This window comes from Hemibagrus wyckioides, linkage group LG23 (assembly GCF_019097595.1).
Source record: "Hemibagrus wyckioides isolate EC202008001 linkage group LG23, SWU_Hwy_1.0, whole genome shotgun sequence".
Lineage (NCBI taxonomy): Eukaryota > Metazoa > Chordata > Actinopteri > Siluriformes > Bagridae > Hemibagrus > Hemibagrus wyckioides.
In genome coordinates this window covers 17,220,712-17,245,246 of record NC_080732.1, presented here as the reverse complement: position 1 = coordinate 17,245,246, position 24,535 = coordinate 17,220,712, and the positions used below count along the sequence as shown (strand labels likewise).

The window sequence follows — 24,535 nt, the reverse complement described above, 5'->3', positions numbered from 1 at the left end:
TGTCCTTTTAATGACTTATACTGTATATCCAAATATTTGCTTTCGATCAGTCGTTTAATCTACGTTATTGGCTATACAGCAGTTTTGCTCTTTTGGAGAAAGAAAATATATCATCGCTGGCTAACAAAAAAAAACAACATGGAGGCGCTGTGGTTGTTCGTGCTGGTTCAGCTTCGAGATAGGGCTACGATGCAGCTGCTGTAGCATCCTTTGGGTTCATTTTTATAGATAAGACTGTTCAAGACACTGAACAAATACACAAAGAGATTCTGTAAAGATTCAGACATACAGCTTGCACCACGGTTAGCCTTGTGGCTCTTGAACAGAACTAAAACTGCTATCACACTTTAGAAAAGTGCTGGCTGAAGCGTCATTTATGCTGATTGCACACGCTTTAACCAGAATAACGCTCGTACTACAGTCTTAGCTAGTATCAGTCTAACTATTAGATTTATTATTAGCAGTGACAAAGATCGGGTTTATCTCTGGTGATGAGGAAGTGGTTCGACTTGAAGCTGAGCTTTATGGTTAGCTTTTTAAAGAATTCGAGCTATAATATCTATAACATTTATCTCTTAAACTATAATATCTATAACATTTATCTCTTAAACTACACGAATGAAACATATAGTAAAACTGCGATCAGAGCGACCCAGATGAAGAATCCCCAGAATCATTTCATATATTTATATATATTTATTCCTGTTAGTATATATTGTGAAATGTGGATTATTTTGGGGTTTATGTTGGACTTGATAGCGATAATGCCATAAAATCATTGTGTAACAGTGTGCTTTCTTGGATTTTTATTTATTTATTTTTAATTTTTTTTTATTTTTCTATTAAAAGCATCTCTATATGGAAATAAATTCCATTTAATTTTTAATTCCATTGAAATAATGTTCTAAAAATTCTATACGCAGACCGATTTACACAAATAATCTTTTTAAAACATTTTCAATACCTGTAAGAATATCGTCTGTTAAATATCGATTATTACTGATCTTTTTTTTTTCTTTCGTTCTACTGACCCTATTCACTCACTGTGTCTTTCCTTCTTTCTTCTGTTTCTCAGCTCTTGGTCTTTAACTGCTTTATACCAGACACATTTCTACAAGCCTGCATTCTCAGTTCCTTTATTCTCTCTCTCTGTAACACCTCACAGAAGACAAGAGCAACACTGAAAACCATCAGCGAATAATAAACGGCTGCTGCAACCACGTGCAACATTTATCTCAGCTCCATTGTTGAACCTAGCTTTTCTTATTAAAAAAAACACAAAAAACTATGATTAACACTCAAGTTATGTAACTAAAAAAAGAAAGCAGGACCTCCAAAAAAAAAAAAAACATACTTGAGGCTCAGATGATCATAAATTACATAATTTTAGACAAAATTCAATCAAAAAGTGACTAAAAGTCATATTTCAGGCCTAACCAAAATAACAGCCTTTTGTTCTTTTTATCAATACTCATCAGTGTTAGCCGGCGTGTCTTTTAATGCCGAAGTGCTACAGGAAGCTCTGTTCTCTGCTCGTCCATTCGGCCTCCCTGGACCTTCAACAGCAGGGAGAAGAAATCTTCATCATCCATAGGGCCTGGGGCTTTGCTTCGCTGCTCCTCTAATCTGCCCTGTGACTGGAAACGGGGTGAAAGGGGAGAGTTGTGTGAGGTGAAGTTCACTGTACATACAAACTGTCAAAGCTTCTGCTGTCTGTTAGTCATACTTGTTTAGAGCTCTGTTAAGATTCTAAAAGAAAAGAAGAAAGAAAGAAAGAAAGAAAGAAAGAAAGAAAGAAAGAAAGAACATGTATAGTTGAACATGACTAATAAAATATTTTGAAATGTAGAAAGAAAAAAGAGATAGACAGAGAAAGAGAGAGAGAGAAAGAAAGAACGTGTACAGTTATACATGGCCTATAAAAGGGTCTGAAAGAAAGAAAGAAAGAAAGAAAGAAAGAAAGAAAGAAAGAAAGAAAGAAAGAAAGAAAGAAAGAAAGAAATATGTAAAATTGTTTATGACTAATAAAATATTTTAAAAGACAGAAAGAAGAGAGAGAGAGAGAGAGAGAGAGAGAGAAAGAAAGAAAGAAAGAAAGAAAGAAAGAAAGAAAGAAAGAAAGAAAGAAAGAACATGTACAGTATCTCACAAAAGTGAGTACACCCCTCACATTTTTGGTAAATATTTTATTATATCTTTTCATGTGACAACCCTGAAGAAATGACACTCTGCTACAGTGTACAGTAGTGAGTGTCCAGCCTGTATAAGTGTGTAAATTTGCTGTCCCCTCAAAATAACTCAACACACAGACATTGATGTCTAAACCGTTGGCAACAAAAGTGACCAGACAACATTGCTGGACCAGACAACATTCCTGGCAGAGTTCTCAGGGAGTGTGCAGAGCAGCTAGCAGATGTCTTCACTGACATCTTCAACATCTCGCTGAGCAGCTCCATCATCCCTACGTGCCTCAAGACAACGACCATCGTCCCTGTGCCAAAGAAGTCCACGGTTTCCTGCCTCAATGACTACCGTCCCGTTGCACTCACACCAATCGTGATGAAATGCTTCGAGAGGCTCGTCATGAGGCACATCAAGTCACAGCTACCACCCTTGCTGGACCCCTTGCAGTTTGCGTATCGTCCTAACCCTTCCACGGAAGACGCCATCACCCCAACCCTGCATCTGGCCCTCACACACCTGGACTGCAAAGACTCCTACGTTCGAATGCTGTTCATAGATTTCAGTTCAGCATTCAACACAATCATCCCTCAGCAGCTGATTAAGAAGCTGAGTCTCCTGGGCCTGAACACCTCTCTCTGCAACTGGATCCTGGATTTCCTGACTGGGAGACCTCAGTCAGTCCGGATCAGGAGCAGTATCTCCAGCACCACCACACTGAACACTGGAGCACCTCAGGGCTGTGTGCTCAGTCCATTGCTGTTCACTCTGCTGACTCACGACTGTGCAGCAATGCACAGCTCCAACCACATCGTCAAGTTCGCTGATGACACGACCGTGGTGGGTCTCATCAGCAAGAACGACGAGTCAGCATACAGAGAGGAGGTGCAACATCTAACAGCCTGGTGCAGAGCCAACAACCTCTCCCTGAACATCGACAAGACCAAAGAGATGGTTGTTGACTTCAGGAGAGCACAGTGTGACCATTCTCCGCTGTCCATCGATGGATCCTCTGTGGAGATTGTCAAGAGCATCAAATTCCTTGGTGTCCATCTGGCGGAGAACTTCACCTGGTCACTCAACACCAGCTCCATCACCAAGAAAGCCCAGCAGCGCCTCTACTTCCTGAGGAGGCTGAGTAAAGCCCATCTCCCTTCCCCCATCCTGACTGAGTTCTACAGAGGGACCATCGAGAGCGTCCTGAGCAGCTGCATCACTGCCTGGTTTGGGAACTGCAACGTCTCAGATCACAAGACCCTTCAGCGGATAGTGGGAACAGCTGAGAAGATCATCGGAGTCTCTCTCCCCTCTATCACAAACATTTACACCGCACGCTGCATCCGCAAAGCCAACAGCATTGTGGCTGACCCCACACACCCCTCACACACACTCTTACACACCCCACACACCCCTCACACACACTCTTCACCCTCTTGCCATCTGGAAAGAGGTACCGGAGCATTCGGGCCTCACAACCAGACTGTGTAACAGTTTCTTTCCTCAAGCCATTAGGCTCCTCAACACCCGGGACTGAACTGTTCTACACTCTCACACACACACTCTCACTCAGGACTGAACTGTTCTACACTCTCTCACACACACACACACTCTCACTCAGGACTGAACTGTTCTACACTCTCTCACACACACACACACTCTCACTCAGGACTGAACTGTTCTACACTCTCTCACACACACACACTCTCTCACTCAGGACTGAACTGTTCTACACTCTCTCACACACACACTCTCACTCAGGACTGAACTGTTCTACACTCTCACACACACACTCTCACTCAGGACTGAACTGTTCTACACTCTCACACACACACTCTCACTCAGGACTGAACTGTTCTACACTCTCTCACACACACACACACTCTCACTCAGGACTGAACTGTTCTACACTCTCTCACACACACACACACTCTCACTCAGGACTGAACTGTTCTACACTCTCACACACACACTCTCACTCAGGACTGAACTGTTCTACACTCTCACACACACACTCTCACTCAGGACTGAACTGTTCTACACTCTCACACACACTCTCACTCAGGACTGAACTGTTCTACACTCTCTCACACACACACTCTCACTCAGGACTGAACTGTTCTACACTCTCTCACACACACACTCTCACTCAGGACTGAACTGTTCTACACTCTCACACACACTCTCACTCAGGACTGAACTGTTCTACACTCTCTCACACACACACACTCTCACTCAGGACTGAACTGTTCTACACTCTCTCTCACACACACACACACTCTCACTCAGGACTGAACTGTATACTAACTCTCTGTCTCTCTCACACACAGATACACACACTCTCTCTCTTGACTGTGTGGACGCACACACACACACACACATAATTTATACTGTTCATTACTTACTGCACTACCTCTACCTGTCATCCGCTGCTATAGTTATATTTATGTTTATTCTATTTGCACTACCTCAACCGCTGCTGTGTATTTTTGCACAATATTTTTGCACAATACTTTTTTTTACATCATTTCACTTTATCTATTTTATTTCACTTACATTCCAGTACACGTTCTTTTATTTCTTTTCAGCGCTAAGTGTCCTGTGTTCTTTTGTGTTGTCTTTATTGTATTTATTGTCTTTTTTGCACTGTCTTGTCTATGCTCTGTTTGCACCTAGCTGCACACTGTGCACTTTACGTGGCTAAGACAAACTTCTGTCCTAGCTCTGTGGTGTTGTTTGTTGTTTTGTATTGAACTTGTTGTTGTATGTTTATGTAGCACCAGGTCCTGGAGAAACGTTGTTTCATTTCACTATGTACTGCGCCAGCTATATGTGGTTGAAATGACAATAAAAGCTTCTTGAATCTTGAATCTTCTTGAATCTTGACTACACCCCTAAGTGGAAATGTCCAAATTGGGTCCAATTAGCCATTTACCCTCCCCGGTGTCATGTGACTCGTTAGTGCTACAAGGTCTCAGGTGTGAATGGGGAGCAGGTGTGTTAAATTTGGTGTTATCACTCTCACATCCTCTTATACTGGTCACTGGAAGTTCAACATGGCACCTCATGGCAAAGAACTCTCTGAGGATCTGAAAAAAAGAATTGTTGCTCTACATAAAGATGGCCTAGGCTATAAGAAGATTGCCCAGACCCTGAAACTGAGCTGCAGCACGGTGGGCAAGACCATACAGTGGTTTTACAGGACAGGTTCCACTCAGAACAGGCCTCGCCATGGTCAACCAAAGAAGTTGAGTGCACGTGCTCAGCGTCATATCCGGAGGTTGTCTTTGGGAAATAGACGTATGAGTGCTGCCAGCATTGCTGCAGAGGTTGAAGGGGTGAGGGGTCAGCCGGTCAGTGCTCAGACCATACGCTGCACACTGCATCAAATTGGTCAAGTGTGTCTTGCCTACAGTCAAGCATGGTGGTGGGAGTGTCATGGTCCGGGCCTGCATGAGTGCTGCCGGCACTGGGGAGCTACAGTTCATTGAGGGAACCATGAATGCCAACATGTACTGTGACATACTGAAGCAGAGCATGATCCCCTCCCTTCGGAGACTGGGCCGCAGGGCAGTATTCCAACATGATAACGACCCCAAACACACCTCCAAGATGACCACTACCTTGCTGAGGGTAAAGGTGATGGACTGGCCAAGCATGTCTCCAGACCTAAACCCTAAGGTGGGGGAGCGCAAGGTCTCTAACATCCACCAGCTCTATGATGTCATCATGGAGGAGTGGAAGAGGACTCCAGTGGCAACCTGTGAAGCTCTGGTGAACTCCATGCCCAAGAGGGTTAAGGCAGCGCTGGTGGCCACACAAAATATTGACACTTTGGGCCCAATTTGGACATTTCCACTTAGGGATGTACTCATTTTTGTTGCCAATGGTTTACACAGTAATGGCTGTGTGTTGAGTTATTTTGAGGGGACAGCAAATTTACACTGTTATACAGGCTGGACACTCACTACTTTACATTGTAGGGTTGTCACATGAAAAGATATAATAAAATATTTACAAAAATGTGAGGGGTGTACTCACTTTTGTGAGATACTGCATAGTTGTACTAATAAATTATTTTGAAAAAAGAAAAAAGATGAATGAAAAAATAAATAAAAAAGAAAGAAAGAAAGAAAGAAAGAAAGGAAGGAAGAACTAGTACAAGACATACTTGTGAAGTTACGATCATGTTGTAGAGCTCTTCTTTCTGCGCTGGTTTGGGAGCGGTCTGGCCGAACTCGATGACCTTCCAGCTGCTTCTTCTGGATTTGGGTCTGGGCTGTGAGGAGTAGGTTTCAGGAGCGCTGGAGGGACGGCGAGTCTCCTGAGGGGAACACACGGGGGTTTCGGGGGAATGTTTCTGAAAGTCAGCACGCTGGTCGTCCAGTCGCCGAGCCTGTGAGGTGGCCACCAGCTCGAAGAACTCCTCCTTCTGTAGCGAGGTCATGGATGAGAAAACCACTGTTTGGAAAAGAGGATGAGAGTAAGAGGAAAAGTTTGTAAAAAGTCCACGCTGTGGTAAGATAGAGTAAATGTCCACTTTACAGGAAATGATGGAAGAGGAAAAGTTCCTTTTTAATAAGTTGCGTCAACACTAAAAACAGACTGTGTCTGAAAGAGAGAAACACCGAGAATTTAAAGATTGATTATATAAAGAAGAAATGCTAGCCATGAGAAGCTTACACTGGCAGACATTTTTTACAGAACAGAAAAAAAGTTCCCCTTCTACCTTAAAAACATGAGTAAACTTAAAGATAACCTTAGTTTCAACTTACAAGTTGTCAAGATAATAAATTAATTTAATTTTTGACAACTTAAAATTATTTGCCAAAATTTAACATTTGGACAAATTAATGTAAAATACTCTGTTCTACAGTCTGAATGACAAAATAAACAACTGACAGTACTATATAGAATAATACAGTAAAAGAAAGAAAGAAAGAAAGAAATGTGAATGAGAAATTAAACAGAAAGTATAGTCAGAAAATCAAGTTGATATCATTATATAATACAGTAACATTTTAGAGAGAAAGAAGAAAGAAAGAAAGAAAGAAAGAAAGAAAGAAAGAAATGTGAATGAGAAATTAAACAGAAAGTATAGCCAGAAAAGTAAGTCCAATTGATATCACTATATAATACAGTAACATTTTAGAGGGAAAGAAAGAAAGAAAGAAAGAAAGAAAGAAAGAAAGAAAGAAAGAAAGAATGTGTGCAGTTATATGTAGCTTATAAAAAGTGTCTGAAAGAAAGAAAGAAAGAAAGAAAGAAAGAAAGAAAGAAAGAAAGAAAGAAAGAAAGAAAGAAAGAAAGAAGAAATGTGTACAGTTCTAAAGTAAGGTCAGAAACATTTTAAAAACAACATTTTAAAAAGCAGTAGCACTTTAGTATAGAAAAGACTGCTATAAAAATGCAGTAGGTATATAATAAACAGAAACACTGTGAATAACAGTAAAGTTCTAGAGAATGTGAAACCCATAGTAAAAGTACACATTAATTCACAACCACAGAACACCACAGGAGGTCTTTCGTACCAGCGGCCATCAAACTATAACTCCTCCCCTTTCAGTACAGAGCAGAGCTGACCAAATGAAGACTGACATTATTACTGTCATTATGTACACTATCCACAATCAATTTCAATATATAATTACAATCTACGTTAATATAATACCACATGCAATATCATCATACCGCAATATCATATCATCATACCGCAATATCATATCATCATACCATGTTCAATATCACATCATGAATAATATCCTATTAGGTAATATCTAATATATTCTTAGTTCCCTAGCACCATTTTTGTACTTCTGTATATAAAATAAGTTATAGTAAAATTTTAGCACTATATCGTAAGCTAGAGTAACACTATAATAAATATTAGCAGTTTAGTAGAAAACTGTGCAGCTAGTAGACAGTAAGTTTGTAGTAAAACCTACACTTAATAAATTGTCGTGATATTCTAGCAAAGATTAGCACAGGATAGTAAGTCTAATCATGTTATAGTGGAAATTCTAAAAGCAAATAGAATTACCAGGAAATGCTAACAAAACGGAATGTTATAGTAACAACAAAGAAAAAATGAGTCTCTAAAAGTGTAATGTAAATGTACCCTCTAAATGCTTTAAATAGTTTATACAACCACAGAGTATGTTAGAGTAACCAAATAATGAATATTTGCACTATAGTTGAAAATATAATAGGTTTAGTAAACAGTAACTTTGTAGTAAAATGTCAGTTTATGTAGTCGTCATAATATTGTAGTGAACTTTAACGTTGTATAGTGAGCGTAGGATGATGCTGCAGTAAATGCTAACAAAGCAGAATGATACAGTAACAACAAAGAAACAATAAGAATTTAAAAGTTTAAAGTAAATATACCTTTTAAATACTTTAAATAGTTTAATGTACAGTTACAGAGTATGTTAGAGTAACAGTATAATGAATATTTGCACTATAGTTGAAGATATAATATGTTTAAACAACAGTAATTTTGTAGTAAATTGTCAGTTAATGAAGTCGTCATAATATTGTAGTAAACTTTAACGTTATACTAACAAAGCAGAATGTTATAGTAACAACAAAGAAAAAATAAGAATCTAAAAGTTTAAACTAAACATACCCTCTACATACTTTAAATAGTTCAATGTACAGCTACATATAATGAATATTTGCACTATAGTTGAAAATATAATAGGTTTAATAAACAGTAACTTTGTAGTAAAATGTTAGTTTATGTAGTCCTCATAATACTGTAGTGAACTTTAACGTTATATAGTGAGTGTAGGATGATGCTACAGTAAATACTAACAAAGCAGAATGTTATAGTAACAACAAAGAATATATAAGAATAGTAACATTTTAACTTGGAAATATATTAAAGTACAACTAATGAGCACGTTTGAGTAAAATTATAGTAAATACTAACAGACTATTAGAAGACCAATCTTTCATTGGTTATTAAATAACCAATGTACAATTATAGATATATAGTATTAGCTAGAAAAATATAGCACTAGTTTAGTAGATCGAACTTTGTAGTGTGTAAACTATAATAATTACACTGAAAAATGAAATCTGGAGATTGGGCAGTGGTCTCTTATTTTTTTTTCCAGAGCTGTATAGTAGATTTTAAGGAATGTTGTAGTAACACAATAATCACTATTCTATAGTATTATAATAACACTAATGTGTAAAAATATCACATGATTAGCGGTGCAGCTTTTTACCAAATGACTCTATAAAGACCTTAGTAGCATTAAGTCCTGATAATATGCTTTATGACTTATTAACTGGAATCTTGAGAACGCTAGCTCTTAGTTTCCCTCACCTTTCTGGCTGTGACGTGGGGTCCCAGGCTCTGAGTGACACCTCCGGCGTGGCTGCAGTGTGAAGGAGCAGCGCTGGTCGTTGAGTCGACGGCCCTCCTGCAGGGCGCAGAGCAGCTCGTAGAGAGCGTCAGGAGAATCTGGGGATAACCTGTGGACCTGAGGAACGGTCGCAGGGGGTCAATTTTACATTCAAGTCCATTTTAATTCAATATCATTTTATCTGTGTGGCGCTTTTAACATAGCAGGTTTACGGAAATATATCAATTTAGGATATGGATTTTAAATTGGAATTTATTCCTAATGAGCGAGCCAGAGGTGATGGTGGCAAGGAAAAGCTACCTAAGACATTTTACAGAAGCGTCAACCTGAAAAATAGAATTAGAGCTTAATTATTATAATGTGTACTCTAGCACACTGCGTAGCATACTTTTCTGTGGTTCTTAATCACGGTTTTGCTTATAATTATGAACAAAATCATCAAATTATGTCACTATGTTATGTGATATGTTAGCCTTTGGTTCAAGCATTGTAGCATTGTAATTGGAAGCAAGAGTAGACATAATCCTATATAGTGAGTGTCATATAACTGAGTGATGTGCCATATAATCAATTGAAGACTTAGACATGATTGTTGTCACCTTAAAGCTTGTTCTGTTTCTGTTGCCTGACCTGTAAAAAAAATCTTGCAAAATTCACGTGGTCAAACTGACAGTCATCTTCATCTCAAGCTTCGGTCTATATTTTTCAGGCCCTGAAATAAGCCCCACTCCAAACTTGAACAAAGCACCTCACAAAACTTAGTACTAAGAGTTGGGGTCAGGTTTAGGGAAGGATTAAACGCTAGTTGTTTTCTTTGTAAGAGTAGTTGCTTAAGCATCCGGGAGCTGGCTCTAGAAATTTCCAACTAAACATAATTCAGAGCACTGCAGTTAGCCGTGTTTTGTAGAACCTTACCTTTTGCTGAGCATCTTCAGGGCTGAGTTGGTCTCTGGTTCGTAGTTTGGGGATCAGAGTCAAAGGCTGGGTATCAGATAGTGACACAGCCTTAGGTGCTGCATCTGTCTTAGATCCTTCCGTCTCTCCTCCCGCCTTCTCCATCACTGATCCAGTTTTCTCTTCGGCGTTCTCCCTGGTTTCCGTCGCTCCCTCAATCTTTGTAGTTTTGTATTCCAAGCCTTCCTTTTGCTGGCTTTCCTCTTCCTCCTGAGTGGTGGTTATGTGCATGCTTTCACCTTCTTCCACATCATTTCTAGATTCTGTGCTTCCTTTCACGCTCTCCTTACTTCTGTCTTCCATGTCTTCTTTCTTGACTCTCAGAATGCCTTTCCCGCTTGTAGAGATATGTGTGAAATCGTCCAACTCGTCCCCTTCCTCGAGGATGACCAGTGGCTCCAGCTGCTCGACCGCTGGGAAATGAACTTTGACCTCCGCACAGTCCATGTCAGAATCCACAAGTATGTCCTTCAGTCATCCAGCGGATATGGGAACCTTAAGCTTTAGTTATGAGAGTTTAGGGAGTTATGATTTTGAAATACTTGACAGACTAATTATAATACAAGGATGGGATTTTGTTTGCTATTCACAAGCCTAAATATTTTGCAGTTCGTTGCCAAGTTGCCCCAAAAAGCAAGTTCTAGTTACTTGTTTACTTCATGAAGCACTGCTCTAGATCCTACTCGAATATGTTAAGCTGACAGCAGCAAGGAAAAAAAAAACATGACCGTTGCACAAGCCTGTCGTAACTCTTACACATTACAAAAAAGAGAGTATGAAAAGGCAAAATCCAGATAGTTATACACTTATTCATTTTTCATTAGCATTAATACAAGGTACAATCATGATAAGTTTATTTAACTGACTAAACTTAAGGTTAAAACAAATGAAATCCTCACGAGGGCCTCTTACCGTCTTCCAGACCCTGAAATGTTGAAATGAAATCCTTTAGTCCGTCTCTTGTAGACTGCCCTCATTGGCGTCGTCTCATGCCGCTAAATGAAAATAGATGCTTCATATTAAATTCACACCTGCTGAGTTTTCCTACAGAAAAAGAATCTAATTCGATAGTGGAGCACTGACGCGCTGCCAAGATCTGAGTTTCGTACTCGAGCTGCTTTTTTCTGACTTTCTTCCTGTTCCTTTCTTCACCCCAACCCACCCCTATTAACTTGGTCAATAACGTTTCAAAACTCCAGTAAACCTGAGTTTCTTGTTTCCGTCAGAGATTCCCAAGCGTGTTAGAGTGCTAATTAATTCGTTCAGGTTCACCTAAAGCTTCACACGAGGCTTTCAGAAAAGAGCGTGCTGATTTATAAGCGCGGAGTCTCAGTTTGCTCATACTTGACAGCTCGAATGCAAGTTGAAACTAGCTGCCCGCTTGCTCGACATGAATGCAAAAGACTGTGGTTTTGCACACTTCCTGTTGTCTGCCAGCAAAAACAAGAAGTGCACTGCTCTGTTTGAGAACGGGTGAGGATATAACACAGAGGAATGGAAATGTGTCATGACAACCCTTTTATAGATCAACCGTGTCTGCAACTATGACTTCTGCTGACTTGTTTATTTCACTACAGCCAGTGTGACCTGACATAAGTCCGCAATGACATTATAATTCTACGCAGATTCTTCGGGGCTTAGCTGTGATTGCAACCCTAATTAGATTCTTGTCAGATTTCCATTTGTGATCGTTAGAGAAAAAACGTCTCTGATTTTCCATAACGCCAGCTCTGACAGCGTTTCTAGCTGTAACACGTATCGCAGGTTATTGATAATATTAATTCTCTCGTTCTGATATTTTTATTATTTCTTCAATAGCAGCTCATTTACAGAGACTTCTATGACAGCGAACGTTATAAGATGTGTAATAAACTGATTAATAAATTAGTTGTTAATTAGCAAGAAAATTGAAAACTAACGTGTTCTTTATATATATATACATATATATATATATATATATATATATATATATATATATATATATATATATACATATATATAAATTAGATAATTAGCAAACTGCTGTGATTTGAAACACACCAGACTATGCTATTATAAAGAACTCCGCTTCACAACCACCAAGTTCACGTCACAACCATCTTTTTATCACTTTCCTATAAAAGCAGCTGCCGCAATAAGTTTTCCTCCTTCCTTAACTTAAATTGTACGTGACCCATGTCTAAGAAGCGAGCAGATTTGGTGTACAATCAAATGTAGTCAATAATATACGACAGACATTTCTGTTTTTCTTTTGTTTTGCTTTGGAGACGTGTGGAGTTAACCGTGCTCAGTCGTTTTTCTGGAAAAAAAAAAACAACTCTCACAAGCTTCAACATGTGTGGTTATTTGTGATCCTTCGGAAAGATGGAGAAATACTTGTCATAATTTTCCTTGCAATTCAGCTTGCAGTCAGCAGAGGGCTCGAAATGACGAACCGCCCCTTTAAATTCAGTATAACACGATAATGCAGCACGTTAAACTTTATGATTGTTGGCACCTACATCATTTTTATAGAGGGGTTTTCATTCCATGCTTCCATGCACAGTGTATGCGTTTACAAAGGGAATTGTGTTCACATTACAGACTGCATTATTATTTATTTATTTTCCATTATTCTTCTATCCCATGAGGTGAATCCCATCGCTAGAGGACCCCAGTGTGGTGATCCACAGAAGGGTGTGTGCTTGTGTGTACTCCTGCTGCCACACACACACACACACACACACACACTAACACACACAGCTGGCTCGGTTGAGATTAATGTGACGCTCGGTATGTTGCAGCAGCAGCCTATTACAGGCAACGGGCCCAGCTCAGGCCGGGGGCTCGCGTTGAACGCTCACCCGGGAATGCACGCTCTGAACTCGGTGCACCCTCCGCCACAACACCGGCCCGACGGCGACGCGGGCCTCGAGGGAACAGAGAACGGTCATGAAAACAGACGGGACATTGGGGACATTTTGCAACAGATCATGACCATCACCGACCAAAGTCTAGACGAAGCCCAGGCGAAGTGAGTAGAAATGAGGTTTTAGCTTTTCATTAACACCTTTGGCTCCGTGCCCGAAAAACAAAGTTTGAGCATTAAGTTGCTAGCAGCCGAAGCTTCCCAGCTAACCATAGATGTTTAAGACATTATCACGACATCTTTTTTCTTTCTTTTTTTTTTTGCATCATTATGACACGAAATTAACATACTTACGTATAAATACATTATTTCTGGAAATGTCTAATGTAGTTGGCTTATCGAGCGATTGTATTGTTTACGTTATGGCTAACTAGCGAGCCACCTATTCTGCATTAAAAAAAAAAAAAAAAACTCTCCCTAACACCGCTTTAAAGTTATTAACACTCCCTTTCGCTATTAAAATAAAATATATAGACTCCATTTGGCATTAATAATATATTTATTTAAAAAAAAAAAAGACCTTGTGTTTGTGTTTTGCTCTAACGAAATACGACAATGTAGGCTAATCTAGCTAGGGATAGCATTCAGGACAGATTTCCTTTATTTACCTGATGTTAACAAATTAATAAAAGTTTTTTTTTTTGTTGTTGTTGTTGCATTTTACAGCTTTAAGCTGGAGTGGGATTGCATATTTGAATGCAGGATAATTTTATTTTTTATAAAGTTAAAGCTAAATACAGCTCGAGGTTGGCTAATGCAGTTTGTTTATTTAAACCCACAGAAAACATGCCTTGAACTGTCACCGAATGAAACCGGCTTTGTTCAGCGTGCTTTGTGAAATTAAAGAGAAAACCGGTAAGTTTAATTGTGTGCATTTGGATATTGCACTTAAATAAGGCAGAGCTTTTGTTTGTTTTTTTTGTTTTTTTTGGAACATAATTCATTTAAAAGTTTAATTTGGAAGCAGGCCATAGAGAGAGAGAGAGAGAGAGAGAGAGAGAGAGATGGGCGAGCGACGCCATGTTGAACAAAGCGACAATCTGAGGTTAATGGCGCAAAGCAGACAGCCCTCTTTTGTCCTTTATAACGTTTATTCCTTAAATCTATCCATCGTATTTTCTATAAAATTATTTCAATGTTAACTGTAAGCTTTTATCATGTAACAGGAACTGATTGGGAGTGGGGTCCCCCCCCCCTTCCCGAGAGCTGCGCGAGCCGACTGGAAGTGTATTTTAAGTTGTTATAAACTTTTTATTGTGTCATTCACTCATCTTTTCGCTTATGTCGTGAAACATCTTGAAGAACGAGCGTGTTCGGTGCTGTACTGTAAGAGATAAAGAAAGAGAATATTATTATTATAATAATCTATTTTTTTCCCCCTAATGATTTCTACAAATGTTCCAGAAATTTCTACAGAATAATAATAATAATAATAATAATAATAATAATAAAAGCGCGGTGGTTTTGTAAGGGATCTGTTTATAAGAGAACGGAGTAGCGTAATGAAGCACAGGGGTAACACCTCAATAAGTTTGTTGTTTTGTTTCTCTGATTGTTTTACTCTGTTCATGTGTAATAAATTGTGTAATTGTTGCTATGGTGACGTTTGCTCTGAAGGTGATATTTAACAGCGTGTCCAGTGTCGGTACGTTTTCCCCAGAGGGATAGTCTTCAGGGAGAATGGACGTTTATAGCTACTATAATGTGAGAGATATCGGGAGCCAGCTTGTTTCGCAGACGTTCCTCGAAGTTTAATGCGACTCCGTGGACGACGAAGCAGGACGTGTCGTCCAGGAAGAAATTAAAAAGTTGTAATTGTCAGCAAGTTGCTGTGGTATAAGAGGAATAAATATTTTAATGGTGTGATGGTTTAGAAAAGTCTAAACTCTGCTTCATTGTGTCATTCGGATTATTTTCCTATATCAAACCGTCTAGATCACAAGCTCCTAAACTAGGGGTCATGACCCCACATGGGGTCTGTTGCTTTACAAATGGTGTTGTGAGAGAAACTCAGCATCTCCAAGAGGTTTTGTGTGCTCATATTTTGAAATGTTATTAGGAGTCTCGTTCAGAAAAGCCATGATGAAATGAATACATGCTGTTTAAGACGTCATTAAAACATGGAAAATGGAAACCTTTCCTTAACGGTGCGTCTCAAATCACATACGGTGTTCTCAAGCGTAACTGAGTACTAATGCTGATCACTTTTTTTCTCTTGTGTTCAGTTTGTGTTTGAATTAAAAAGTGTCTCAAGCCTACTGAAATTTCTGTTTATCTTTTCAAAATAAGCAAACACTTGTGAATGTAAGGTCAGTGTTTTTGAGCATCACTGAGACTTGGATCATGACAACAAGCATGAAGACAGCGGAAAGTTTTTATAGAGAAACAAGGCTTGTTGCTGTGCATAAAAAACACAAATGAACCAACAAACAGCATCCACAAAGTATAAAGGACGCATAGGCTTGGAGGTCACTGATGTATGGATGTAATATAGATTCCGTACGATTATAATATGTTTATGAAAAGTGCGTGACTTTATAACTAAATGATGATCTCCACATTCTTGTCAGGTCTGTCCATGCGGAACACGCAGGAGGAGGAACCTCCGGACCCGCAGCTTGTCCGACTGGACAACATGCTTCTAGCCGAGGGCGTGGCTGGCCCGGAGAAAGGAGGCGGGGCTGCCGCGGCCGTCTCAGCAGCAACCAGCTCGGGTGGTATGTCTCCAGACAGCTCTCTGGAGCACTCGGACTACAAACAGAAGCTGAGCCAGATCCGCACCATTTATCACACCGAGCTGGAAAAATACGAACAGGTCAGTAGAGAGATAGAGACAGACGGAGAAAGAGAGACTCAGTTATTTAGTCACAAGCGCTAAGTTTAGACTGCACACTCAGATCATACCGTGAACTGAAACTAGATATTATTAAACTTGTTAGTACCATGCATTCACCCTTCCTGTTTCCAAAAGGAAGAGGAGAAGTATCCTGTGAATTATGGCGGCAAATCGCGAACATAACACAACAGTTTCTGTAATAAACTATTAAAACTCGTGTATGAAGCTCTGATTAATGCCCAGATCTCAAATATGAGATGGTACGAGGAAAGCCTAGTTTAGACTCTCTGATGAAGCCAAAGACATATTTAGAAGAGGCTGGATATTTTCTTCAAACCGAACCGTTTTGTCTCGTCTTCAGTATGAACAGGTGGAGAAAACAGAGAGAATGTTGTGCTTTCAGCCAGACAGGAGAAAGAAGAAGGCACATTAAGTGTGAGCGGTACAAATAAAATAAGATAATGAATCAAATCTAACGCGGCTTAATGTGTCTCTACTTCCTGGATTTTTGCATTTGATGAATGGCCACATATGTCCTATGCTGCAAAACTCATATTTTGCAACGTCTCTCATAACTGCTAATGCGTACATTCAGCTCGAGCTCCAAACCCACTGCTGGATCTGATATGTGCAGACGCAAGCCTTAAGATCAAAAGATTCGAGCATCAAGACGCAAGCATGGAAATCATTCCGGTCAATAATGCGCACACCGGGAAAAAGATTAACTTTCATCTAATAGCTGCGACGCAAGAGACCGTATTGATCCGAGATCAGGCGCAGTAATCGGTCATCTCTATTTGAAGAGTAGAAATCGATCGCTCAGATTATAGTTGAGTATAGGTTCACTTTCTTTTTATGCTTTTTTTTACATGAAAAAGTTTTCCTTAATTAACGTCATAGAACTTTCTAGATTGTTTGTTTGATTCTTCAGTTTGTCAATAATTTGATTCGTTTCTAGTTACATTAAACGCTGTGGATCGTCTGCGAGTCGAGTTTATTCTCTCTTTGGCAAAAATGTAAATTAGAGAGTGACTGTTCGTCAGCACTGACACTGGAGACTCCTTCCATAAATGCTAAATAATCTTCTTTATAATCTAAGGAAAATTTCCTGATTGAAGTATAACCCATGCACACAACTGGTGTTATTTCCTGTGTTTCAGGCGTGCAGCGAGTTCACGACTCACGTCATGAACCTGTTGCGCGAACAGTCGCGTACGCGGCCCGTGTCCCCGCGTGAGATCGAGCGCATGGTGGCCATCATCCACCGCAAGTTCAGCTCCATTCAGACACAGCTCAAACAGAGCACGTGCGAGGCCGTCATGATCCTCCGCTCCCGCTTCCTGGACGCCAGGTGCGTGTGTGTGTGTTTGTATGCAGTGTCCATGTTTGCACTTCTAAATATTTGCGCTCTCATTTGGACTTGATGATAAGCCGATGAGTCGAGCCCCGGGTTTATTCTCGTAGAATATTTACATAATTAGCGACGTGATGGTTGAATCCGCGCCGTTTCTTTGTCAGGCGCAAAAGACGCAACTTTAGCAAGCAGGCCACGGAGGTGCTGAACGAGTACTTCTACTCCCACCTGTCTAACCCATATCCCAGCGAGGAGGCCAAAGAGGAGCTGGCCAAACAGTGCGGCATCACCATCTCTCAGGTAACACGACGCTTTAGTTTGACTAACGCTTCTGAAAAACGATATTCTAAACAGCATGACTAAACACAGAACTTTGGTAACAGTCCCGATGTGGTTTAAGACGGCGCCATGAGACGAGGCTGAGTCTCTCCTAGTAACGGAACAACAAACAAAGAGCAACATAATACAACAAAGCATTTATGCGGCTGTTAACTTTTTAAGAGTGTGTGTATTTTGACGTATTTGGTTTCATATGTAGCCATGGTGAAAGTGCAATATGAACGAATTGATCTGTTTCCATCAATCGTTTTTTTTCTTCTCTGGAAACAGACGTGGAAAATTGGCACTATGGATTCGTGGGATCGTTATTCCGCTGTCATTTTCATGATGCACAGATATCAGATCAGGGCAACGTTTCGTTCTGTGTCTTGCGTCAGCAAAATTGATTGATTGTTTTGCTTTTTTTTTTTTTTTTATTTCCCCGCGGGTTCGGGTTTCACCTCGGGGTCCGTGTTGCAACAGGTGTCCAACTGGTTTGGCAACAAGAGGATTCGCTACAAGAAAAACATCAGCAAGTTCCAGGAAGAGGCCAACCTTTACGCCATGAAGACGGCCATGGGGGCGACGCAGAGAGAGGGATCGCCCCAAACCCCCAACTCCACCGGTATGTTCAGAGCGCAAACTCCGTGGATTTATCTCATGATATCGTTCCTACAGATAATCAGGTCAGTTCTCTTAAAGGCCCAAAGATCAAGCCAGGACGTGTTTGCTTCTTTAGTTTTGCACTAGAGCTACAAGTCTCATTTGGATGTGGTAGCTTAGTGGTTAAGGTGCTGGACTACTGATTGGAAGGTGGTGAGTTGGAATCCCCGATCTGCCACTGCTGGGCCCTTGAGCAAGGCCCTTAATCATCAGTTGTACAAAATGTGATCAAATGTAAGGCGCTCTGGATAAGGGCGTGTGCCAAATGCCGGAAATGGAAATGTAGATGACAAGCTCAAATCTTTATATACATCCTTTAATCATTATACCTCAACAGTGTCGAATTCTGGACTCTGATTGGTCAGAAGATGGTGCTTGATTTTTTTATTTATTTAAATAACAGCTTGAGCTTATGCATTGTTCATATGTTTACATTTTCTAGTATGGAGCAAGTCTCTAGTGTCTCTGTGCTTTCAGGAGAGAGAGGAAGAATGGTATGGAGCAAGTCTCTAGTGTCTCTGTGCTTTCAGTAGAGAGAGGAAGAATGGTATGGAGCAAGTCTCTAGTGTCTCTGTGCTTTCAGGAGAGAGAGGAAGAATGGTATGGAGCAAGTCTCTAGTGTCTCTGTGCTTTCAGTAGAGAGAGGAAGAATGGTATGGAGCAAGTCTCTACTGTCTGTGCTTTCAGTAGAGAGAGGAAGAATGGTATGGAGCAAGTCTCTAGTGTCTCTGTGCTTTCAGGAGAGAGAGGAAGAATGGTATGGAGCAAGTCTCTAGTGTCTCTGTGCTTTCAGGAGAGAGAGGAAGAATGGTATGGAGCAAGTCTCTAGTGTCTCTGTGCTTTCAGGAGAGAGAGAGAGTAGAGAATGATCCCTTTTCCTTTTTGTCTTAATATTTTCAGAATAGGGGAAAAATAGACCGTTGAGGGAGTGACTGTTTTTATATCCGTATATTTACAGTTACAGTTTATTTTGTGATGCTAAAGGAATAAAAGTCTGGGGTGATAGTAACAGCTGTCATCAGCCCCAGCGGTTATGGTCAAGGCCCATGTGACACTAAGCCAGGCATTGTCCTAAAGCACATCACTGAACTGGATGCGGTTGGACGCGGAGTTACAGAAAAGATGTCCGCCGAGATAAACCTCCAGTGCGAAGCTAGAGAAGCAAACCTCTAACACGTCTCGCTGTAAAGGAACAAGTGTGCACAGATAAAAGCCGGAAAATTTAACGATGAGTATAAAGTTAATGAAGATAATTATAAATACGGCACTAAGCTTAATCAGATTTAGTATCATGTTACTCGGCCCACGCCAGCTGTAACTTAATATTAAGTCACTCATCACTAAGTAAATAAAAGGGTCTGAATGTAATTATACTGTTATAAACCAAAAGGAATTAAATTGGCGTGATTGCAGTGTGTACAGTAACGGTGGTGGTGGGGGGGGGATTAATACAAGGGAAATTGAGCATGTGTTTTTCACAGATAACCTTTTGTCCCACACATACACACACACACACACACACACACACACACACGCTTCTCCCAGGCTCAGGGTCCTTCTCGCTCTCAGGGTCAGCTGATCTCTTCCTTGGAGTTCCTCCAGTGAATGGAGAGCAACCTGACTACCACATGGGGGCTCAGGTTAGACCCTTTCACCGTCTTTCTCCTGTTTTAAATGCCCCACGCTGCATGCTGCCGTCCCCGGGGCATGGGCGCGTGCACGTTCAGTCATTGTGTTAATCTGTGCGTGTGTTTATATACAGTATAACAATTGTTGTGTGTTTGTGTGTGGACCCACCTAAACTTCCTTATCCTCTCTCTCTCTGGTAGGACTCGCGCTTTTCAGACAGACTCTACAGTCCCAGAGAGAGCCGGGTGAGGAGATCATTACTCATGCATGCTTATAACACGGCCAATCATTAAAAAAAAAAAAACTCCCAGTGATTTGCAGAAAGAAAAACGGAGGCAGAGCACGGTGCTGTCCTGAGCGACTGTGGGAAAGATCGCACTATACAGAGGCACCTGATGTGTGTTTCAGCTTTCCATCATCCTGCTCAAGTTTATACATGAATAGTCCATAGTTCAGAATCCTCTATATTCACCTACAACAGCTGGGTCTCATTCAAACTTTTGATAGTTTTGTAAATTTCAAATAAACAGCTGAATTAATATCACAGCAAGGTGAGGATTTTTGCATTGAATATTAAATACAAGCCACATTACTAATAAAAAATTTAATAAATTATTAAAAGTGATATAAAATAGTGGTAAGTAAATTCTGCACCAGTTCTCAAACCTTCAGCATCCACAGTAGACCTTAATAATAATCCGGCTAGTCAAATATTATATAAGGCTTTTTACACCGATCAGGCATAACATTATGCCTGATATCGTGTTGGTCCCCCTTTTGCTGCCAAAACAGCCCCGACCCTGTGTATTCTAACCCCTTTCTATCAGATCCAGCATTAACTTCTTCAGCAATTTGAGCAACAGTAGCTCGTCTGTTGGATCGGATCACACGGGTCAGCCTTCTCTCCCCACGTGCATCAATGAGCCTTGATCGCCCATGACCCTGTCTCCAGTTCACCACTGTTCCTTCCTTGGACCACTTTTGATAGATACTGACCACTACAGACCAGGAACACCCCACAAGAGCTGCAGTTTTGGAGATGCTCTGATCCAGTGGTCTAGCCATCACAATCTGGTCCTTCGTCAAACTCGCTCAAATCCTTACACTTGTCCATTTTTCCTGCTTCTAACATCAACTTTGAGGACAAAATGTTGACTTGCTGCCTCATATATCCCACCCACTAACAGGGGCCATGATGAGGAGATAATCAGTGTTATTCACTTCACCTGTCAGTGGTCATAATGTTATGCCTGATTGGTGTATACTATAGTATAATTTTGTCTAATTATTGGAGCTCGAAACCATGTCTCAAGATAAATGAATAAGACTAGACTCGTGCTTTTCACCTGCCATATTTCCCACATTTGTTCAGAACAGGCCAGTTATTTATTTTTTTTTGTTATTATTATTCTCGCAGACTCATGTGCTCAATGACCCACTAAACTTTCCCCTGTAAAGGTTTCCATGGTGGTGTTTTAAATAAAAATTAACCTGAGAGTGTTTGTGCACTCGGCATGTGCTGATTCCAAACAATCCACGTCATTATAATTACTCTGCTTCTAATATAAGGATGCTAAAAATAACTACAGTGATGAGACACAGCTGGTTCTTAACAGCTGTCCAAATTAAAGGCCTTTAAACTGGTTCTCTAATGTTTATAAGAGCTCGAATGTTGCTAATTATTGTTGAATCGATTATCAGCACATGCTACTGGTTGCTGTGGTTTGTATGTCAGTGTGTGTTTTTTGAGGCAAGAAGATACAGGAGGATTGATATGACAGCTTTGTGAGCTGATTTATAGGCTTATATTTATTTATATGCAAAGATAGATTTGTGTCTTTAACTGTGCATGCTTAATATCTAGGCTAATTCTGTTTGAATTGAGAACACATGGGAATAATGTGTAACGTTATTATAGTCAACATTGTGAGGGTTTTTTGTGGGCAGAGCTTAGGTGGAGGCAGAATGATTTCCCTGACCGCTTTACAAGTGGTAGTTATCAAGTTTTTTTAGTTTGTTTCTGAACAATGACCGGACAAAATCGAATTTATCTGACTATTGTTAGGTCACTCACTGTCCAGGAACTCAAATGTTATTTGAAAAAATTTACTTTAACAGACGGAACCAGATTGGCCGCTCACTCACTGGATGGGCGATGTGACAGGATGACCTCCGGTTGAGTGACCTGACATCTACATTTATCTGATAGAAAAACCGAGCGTGTATAGTAAAGATAAACTGAAGGCATTAGAGATGCGTATAACTATGTGCTGAATGGACACGTGTTTTTGTCCGGCAGTGACCGCAGCTATGGGATAAAACTTCAAATTGGAGCCTGTACTCCGTCGATCTGGCACCCAACAAGATGACATTTGTATTTCTTGTGTAGCCGACTTTGTATTGGCCTTTGTTTTGCCTCAAGCTAGCGCTGTGACATAATCGTGACAAAAAGGGTGTATAGTTAGAGGACACGCAGAGTGGGCGGAGCTTGCAGCTTCTTTAAAGCTGTAAGCACATTTCTGTTCCTAAGGTGCGAGAGAATATGTACTGTACACACAATGTATCCAGAAACCTAAAAAATTATTGATATTGTATTTTCTCTATGTAGGGTCTTGTCTTCAGGGCTCGGTCTTTTTATGTTTGCTCAAACTGTTGACGCGGAACCATGTCCAGTTTTTAATGAATGGAAATTGTCCAGTTTGCAAGAAGACTTTGCTCTTGTTGTGGATAAAATTGAATTACAGGAAAAGTAATGCTTTATTCAAATGATTATTTACATTATTTGTCACCTCTTTGTGTGTGTGTAGACTAACGGGACCTGGCAGGAACAGAACACGCCCCCCTCTCCAGCTGGAAGCGAGGGCTCCGACAATTCGGACTGATGGCCGCCGCCGTTCCCCCCGACGCGTCCGAGAGACGAGGACAGAGGAGAAAACGGAGAGAACGATGGTCACTCTTCTGCCAAAGTGCAGTGTTTTTTTTGTTCTGCTTTTTTTTTTTAAAAAAAAAAAAAAAGTCAATATCTGGAAAGCGTGTGCACGAGAGAAGACGGAGGAAATGGCGTTTTATTTCGGCTCATGTACTCGGCGTTTTTACTTTTCCGTTTAATTTTTTTTTTACCATCACTACTTCCACTACTTGTTACTGCAATATCTGGGTTCTGAAGAAGAAGGGGAAACTTTATAAGCTGCATTAAGTCTGCTTTTCTTTATAACTATAGTACTATTGTTACTGTTAACACTGCTATTCTAACCCTATATTGGTTTTGTTTTATTTTTTCGATGCTCAGATAGAGATGAATTGGCATGGCTAAATGGGGCAATAGAGAATAATCCAAAGATCGTTTTTGTCTTCTGGTTTTTTTTTTTTGTTTGTTTGTTTGTTTGTTTGTTTTTTGAGTGTGTGTGTGTGTGTGTTTCTCTTTTTTACTATGTGTACCTGTTTTCCGAATGGGGTGCGTTTGCCGTCTTTATTTTACGGTTTGAATGCGTATAACAACAGTGCTGTCTTTCTCTGTACAGTGAAACACCTGTATTCTCTACCTCTTTTACAATAAAGACTGTCTGTGTACACATTCAGCCACACCGCCACATAGCCTCTCATTTCACAGGCCAGGTGCCAGGATTTATACACCAGATGTTGCTGAGCAGCTGAGATGTGGTTAGTGTAGTGTACCGTATTGTTTTGTTAATTTAACTGAGCTTAGATTTGACAAAAGTATCGTATCATGATCCTTCAATAGATTTCTGTAATATGTAATACACATGATTCACAAACAGACTACCAGCAAAACACTTATTACATAACTTATTACACTTATTACGTAAGCTGAGATGGGGCGGTGGTAGGTCAAGTGGTTAAGGCTATGCATCGTTGACTACAAGATCAGGGTTCAAGCCCCAGCACTGTTAAGCTGCCACCAACTCCACCCTGCTCCAGGGGCGCTGCATGATGGCTGACCCTGTGCTCTGACCCCAACCCCCAAGGATGGGATATGCGACGAAAGAATTACACTCTGCAGTAATATGTGACAAATAAAGGCTATTTAATTGTAAATAAAAATGTTTGATACTTATATACGTAATATTAACAGCTAATCCATTCATCCATTGTCTATACCTGCTTAATTCCTAATTAGGGTCACATGGACCTAAATGGCCTATCCCAGCACACATTGGGCGAAAGGCAGGGGTACACCCTGGACATCCATCAGCTAATCAACTGCTTCTATTCAGAGTTGGTCATTGTTATGGGAAATAAAACTTGTTTATATTAAAATATGACCCTAAAAGTGCACTATAAGTTTATCTTTATATTGT

General features: G+C 40.3%; 2 protein-coding genes across 6 annotated transcripts; one reads left to right on the top strand and one right to left on the bottom strand.

The window, feature by feature from the left end:
- Nucleotides 1-486: 486 nt before the first annotated feature.
- LOC131344544 (uncharacterized) lies at nucleotides 487-11,914 on the bottom strand. Its single transcript, XM_058376915.1, has 6 exons — nucleotides 11,618-11,914; nucleotides 11,421-11,503; nucleotides 10,470-11,009; nucleotides 9,515-9,671; nucleotides 6,350-6,639; nucleotides 487-1,637 (listed from the first exon to the last, which is right to left on the bottom strand). Exons 3-6 carry the CDS (start codon nucleotides 10,953-10,955, stop codon nucleotides 1,497-1,499), a joined length of 1,074 nt encoding a protein of 357 aa, XP_058232898.1. The 5' UTR covers nucleotides 10,956-11,009; nucleotides 11,421-11,503; nucleotides 11,618-11,914; the 3' UTR covers nucleotides 487-1,496.
- A 1,272-nt stretch (nucleotides 11,915-13,186) lies between these two features.
- On the top strand, nucleotides 13,187-23,800 carry pbx2 (pre-B-cell leukemia homeobox 2). Of its 5 annotated transcripts, none has more exons than XM_058376173.1 (9): nucleotides 13,191-13,521; nucleotides 14,198-14,271; nucleotides 15,987-16,231; nucleotides 17,413-17,603; nucleotides 17,771-17,906; nucleotides 18,408-18,549; nucleotides 20,133-20,227; nucleotides 20,417-20,461; nucleotides 23,024-23,800. In XM_058376173.1, the coding sequence occupies exons 1-9, from the start codon at nucleotides 13,283-13,285 to the stop codon at nucleotides 23,096-23,098; spliced, it is 1,242 nt and encodes a 413-aa protein (XP_058232156.1). In that variant the 5' UTR covers nucleotides 13,191-13,282; the 3' UTR covers nucleotides 23,099-23,800. The 5 variants fall into 5 exon arrangements, with proteins under 5 accessions (XP_058232158.1, XP_058232159.1, XP_058232156.1 ...); XM_058376174.1 differs by having other exon boundaries at nucleotides 13,193-13,521; nucleotides 20,157-20,227; XM_058376175.1 differs by lacking the exon at nucleotides 20,417-20,461 and having other exon boundaries at nucleotides 13,187-13,521.
- The last annotated feature ends 735 nt before the right edge of the window (nucleotides 23,801-24,535 follow it).

Coding starts and splice junctions, on each gene's coding strand:
- LOC131344544 (XM_058376915.1), bottom strand. CDS start 10,955: ATGGACTGTGCGGAGGTCAAAGTTCATTTCCCAGCGGTCGAGCAGCTG. Junction 9,672..10,469: donor CTGAAGATGCTCAGCAAAAG/GTAAGGTTCTAC, acceptor ACCGTTCCTCAG/GTCCACAGGTTATCCCCAGA. Junction 6,640..9,514: donor CCCACGTCACAGCCAGAAAG/GTGAGGGAAACT, acceptor TTTTCCAAACAG/TGGTTTTCTCATCCATGACC.
- pbx2 (XM_058376173.1), top strand. CDS start 13,283: ATGTTGCAGCAGCAGCCTATTACAGGCAACGGGCCCAGCTCAGGCCGG. Junction 16,232..17,412: donor AGCTGGAAAAATACGAACAG/GTCAGTAGAGAG, acceptor CCTGTGTTTCAG/GCGTGCAGCGAGTTCACGAC. Junction 17,604..17,770: donor TCCCGCTTCCTGGACGCCAG/GTGCGTGTGTGT, acceptor TTTCTTTGTCAG/GCGCAAAAGACGCAACTTTA.